Raw genomic sequence first — 3,368 nt, forward strand, 5'->3', positions numbered from 1 at the left:
AGCCACACACAGCCCCACACTGCAGGTGCAGGAGCCACACACAGCCCAAGGCCTGCACAGCCCCACACCGTGGGCATGAGAGCCCCACACAGCCCCACACTGGGGGTGCAGAAGCTTCACAGAATTCAAGACCAACACAGCCCCACCCTGGGGGTACGGGATGCCCACACAGCTCCCTATTGTGGGTGCAGGAGCCCCACAGAGCCTGAGCCCCATGCTGTGGGTGCAGCAGCCCTGCCTGGCCCCACCCCGTGGGTGCAGGAGCTCAGATCAGCCCAGATTCACATCCCAGCAGCCAGGTGTCTCCAGAAGCACCCGTGAGAGAAGGGAAGGGGCATGTGGGGACACGGTGGCCTCTTGCTGCCAGGGGGGTGACCCTCGCCCGCCACCGGATCCGGAGGGAGGGAAGGAGGAAGCGTGAAGCCCTCCCTCCCCCTCCAGCCCTTCCTGGTGTCGAAACACTGGAGACACGAGGCAGGAAGTGGCGGCCGCCGCTGCCCATCAGGGACTTGGGGCCCCACGCCATGGGCTGGCAGGCCCCATGCCCCCCAAGACCCTGGCACGCTGCCGCACAGCCAGATTCCACTCTCCTGCCCTCTCCCTGCCATGGATCCCATCCCTTAATGAGCTCGTTAGGCACCCGGCCAGGGCTAACGATGGCTTTATTAGGTGGCCAATAATTGAGTGGGGTCCACTGGATCTCGGTTGGGAAGATTTATGAGGATTTGATTCCCCCGGGCACTGGAGCGGGGTCTGATGGCAACGCCATCAATTGCCTTTGAACCCAGGGCGGAGGAGCCGGGGTTTTCACCGGCTCTCACGCTAACGAGGCTGGCGGGCGGCTCTAATTAGCCAGAGCCACGTTAGAAGGGACCTCCAGGGATAAGGAGCCGCCAGCAACCACATCACACGCTCCGGCACAGCCCCGCGGCGGCGGCCGGTGGCTCCGTGCCAGCCACGCCGGGATGAGCCCGGAGCACCGTGCCAGCCCATCCCAAAGCTAAAGCATCCCACAGGCCCAGTCCTGCATCCTGCATCCCCGCTGCATCCATCCCTGCCGGCTGCATCCATCCATCTATCCCCTGCCAGGCTCAGCAGCAGCATCCCCCACCCAGGTCGGAGCTCCACCGACTTCCTTGGCAAGGAAACGCCTTGGCTGTGGGATCCGGGATGTGTCTGGATCCTGCTGTTATTACCAGAGTTTGCTCTCTAAACAACATCCAGGAAGCAGGAGTCTCCTGTCCTGGGCCACCTTCCAGGGCTTCTTATCTTCCCAGTGGAGATCCCTGTCCTGCTCCCAGATCCTATGGCTTCATCTGGGGGAATGAATGGGACGGCAGACGGACTGGGCTGCCCCAGCACACTGGGATGCTGCAGAGGGGCTGGATGGGACCACGGGGTGCCAGGAAGGGTGCGAGGGGTGCCTGGTGCCAACCAAGGTGGGCTCTGCTGCACCAGGACCACCACAGAGCTTTCCAGCCACCGGGAAACCACCCTCGAGCCACCAGCCAGGAAGCCCAGTGTCCAGGCATCCCACGTGGGGCACTGGCTGCCCTGGCTGGGTGCTGGCTGGGAAGAGCCAGGAAGGATGATCAGTGGTGCCAACAGCCACCAGCTCTGCTGTTTCCTCCATGGAGCTGCTTCCTCCAGTTCTTCCCACTGCAGGGCTCGGTGGCTCCTGGGAAAAGTGGGGTGCACAGAAGGAATCAGCAGAAATGGGCTTTTGGCGTGTCAGATGGTAAATCAGCTCCTGCAGCTCGACCTCCCGACCAATCCAAGTGGATTTGGGGTTGGAGATCCAAACTGGAGACGAAGGAGGATTTGTCAGCCTAATTCTTCCCCTCCCCAGCTCCCTCTGTACGCGCTGCGTAGGCAGGGAGAAGATCAGCTCCTGCCCCTCCTGCTGGCATGCCTGCCGATGGGAATGCCGATGGGAATGCCACTCAGCGCCTTCCCCCGGCACCCGAAAACATCTGTGGGCAGAGCCAGCTCATCCCAGGGATTGCACCCAGGGGTGGGGGGAACCCAAGGGGTGCTCCAGCCCCCTGATCTGGGGGACTACTTGCCCGCTCCGGGGGTGCAACCTGCCGGCTCTCAAGGATTCGGGATGCTGAGCCAGGGGGAAGCAGATAGTATTGGCCATGCCTAGGGCACCAACACGCAGGTAGCCCGTCCAGCAGGGACAGCCCCTCCCCAAAATGCTGGGGGGATTCAATAGGAACTCACAAATCCCATCCTGCCACCCCAAAACGCTGCAGTGTTTCTGGAAGGTTCTGCCCCGGCAGGGTCGGACCCCCCCATCCTTCCCTCCTGCCGTGGGCACGGCGAGGGCAGCGGTGGCACCGCAGCCCCCTGGCCCCCCTGCCCAGGGGACACAGGGGGTGAGCAAGGGGAGGGCAGCGGTGCTGAGGGGTGAGCAGAAACACCCTGAAATCCCTGGTCCTCCCCGATTAATGGCCTAGGGGACAGAAAGGGATTGGGGTGAGGAACGGGAGCATCAACCCCTCGGCCACGGCGGGGCCAACAGTGGGGCCAACAGCCAGACCCAGCCGGGGAGGGGGCGTCAGAGCCGCAGGGGCCGGCAGGGGTCAGCGGGCTCTCCCCCAAACCCCGACAGCCCCTTCCCGGGACGGGCAGCCCGGCGGGTCCCTGCCACGCTCTGCCCCTGGAGCCCGGGGGGGTTCCCCAAAGGACGGCGGGGGGTTCCCCAAAGCACGGCGGGGGGGTCCCCAAAGCACGGCGGGGGGGTCCCCAAAGCACGGCATCCCCACGGCAGCGTTCCCGTGGGACGGAGCTGTCGCACGTCGTGTCCCCGCGCTCCAGGGCTGGCACGTGCCACAGGCAGGGGGGTGACACCAGCACCTGGGTCCCCCGGGGGTCACCGGGGTGAGACCCCCCCCCCCCCCCTCCCCCCCCCCCCCCCGCCCCCCGGGGGCCCCCCCCCGGGGGGGGGGGGGGGGACCCGGGGCAGCCCCCGCGGGGCCGCGGGCAGCGCCCGTCCCACCCACCCCGCCGCGCCCGGGGCCGCCCCCGGGAGGTCCCGCTCCGTGCCGGTCCCGGTGCTCACTCACCGGGTGCCTTTGTCTCCCATGGCCCCGCCGATCCTGCGGGCTCAGCCGGGCAGCGCCGGCCGGGCTTGGAAAATTACTGGCTGTGCGGCGGCGGGAGCGGCGCGGGGCGGGCGCGGGGCCCGGTGCGGCCCGGTGCGGCCCTGCTCGGGCCCGCTCGGAACCGCTCGGGCCGCCTCGGCAACGCTCGGAACCGCTCGGCTCGGGCCGGGAGGCCGGCGCTCGGGCCGGTTCGGAGGCGCTCGGAACCGCTCGGGCCGGTTCGGAAGGGCTCGGGGCCGCTCGGAGGCGCTCGGGGCC

The 3,368-nt window shown here is 67.5% G+C and overlaps 1 protein-coding gene across 1 annotated transcript in view; it reads right to left on the reverse strand.

Annotated features, from left to right (window-relative positions):
• ARRB1 (arrestin beta 1) overlaps positions 1-3,313 on the reverse strand; it is a 12,006-nt gene extending 8,693 nt beyond the window's left edge. The window contains exon 1 of the mRNA XM_027663561.1: positions 3,072-3,313. Coding sequence (XP_027519362.1) covers positions 3,072-3,091 — 20 coding nt within the window. The 5' untranslated portion in view covers positions 3,092-3,313. The remainder of the gene's footprint in view (positions 1-3,071) is intronic.
• Positions 3,314-3,368: the final 55 nt, after the last annotated feature.

The sequence above is a fragment of the Corapipo altera genome, unplaced genomic scaffold (genome assembly GCF_003945725.1).
Source record: "Corapipo altera isolate COAL_440 unplaced genomic scaffold, ASM394572v1 165, whole genome shotgun sequence".
Lineage (NCBI taxonomy): Eukaryota > Metazoa > Chordata > Aves > Passeriformes > Pipridae > Corapipo > Corapipo altera.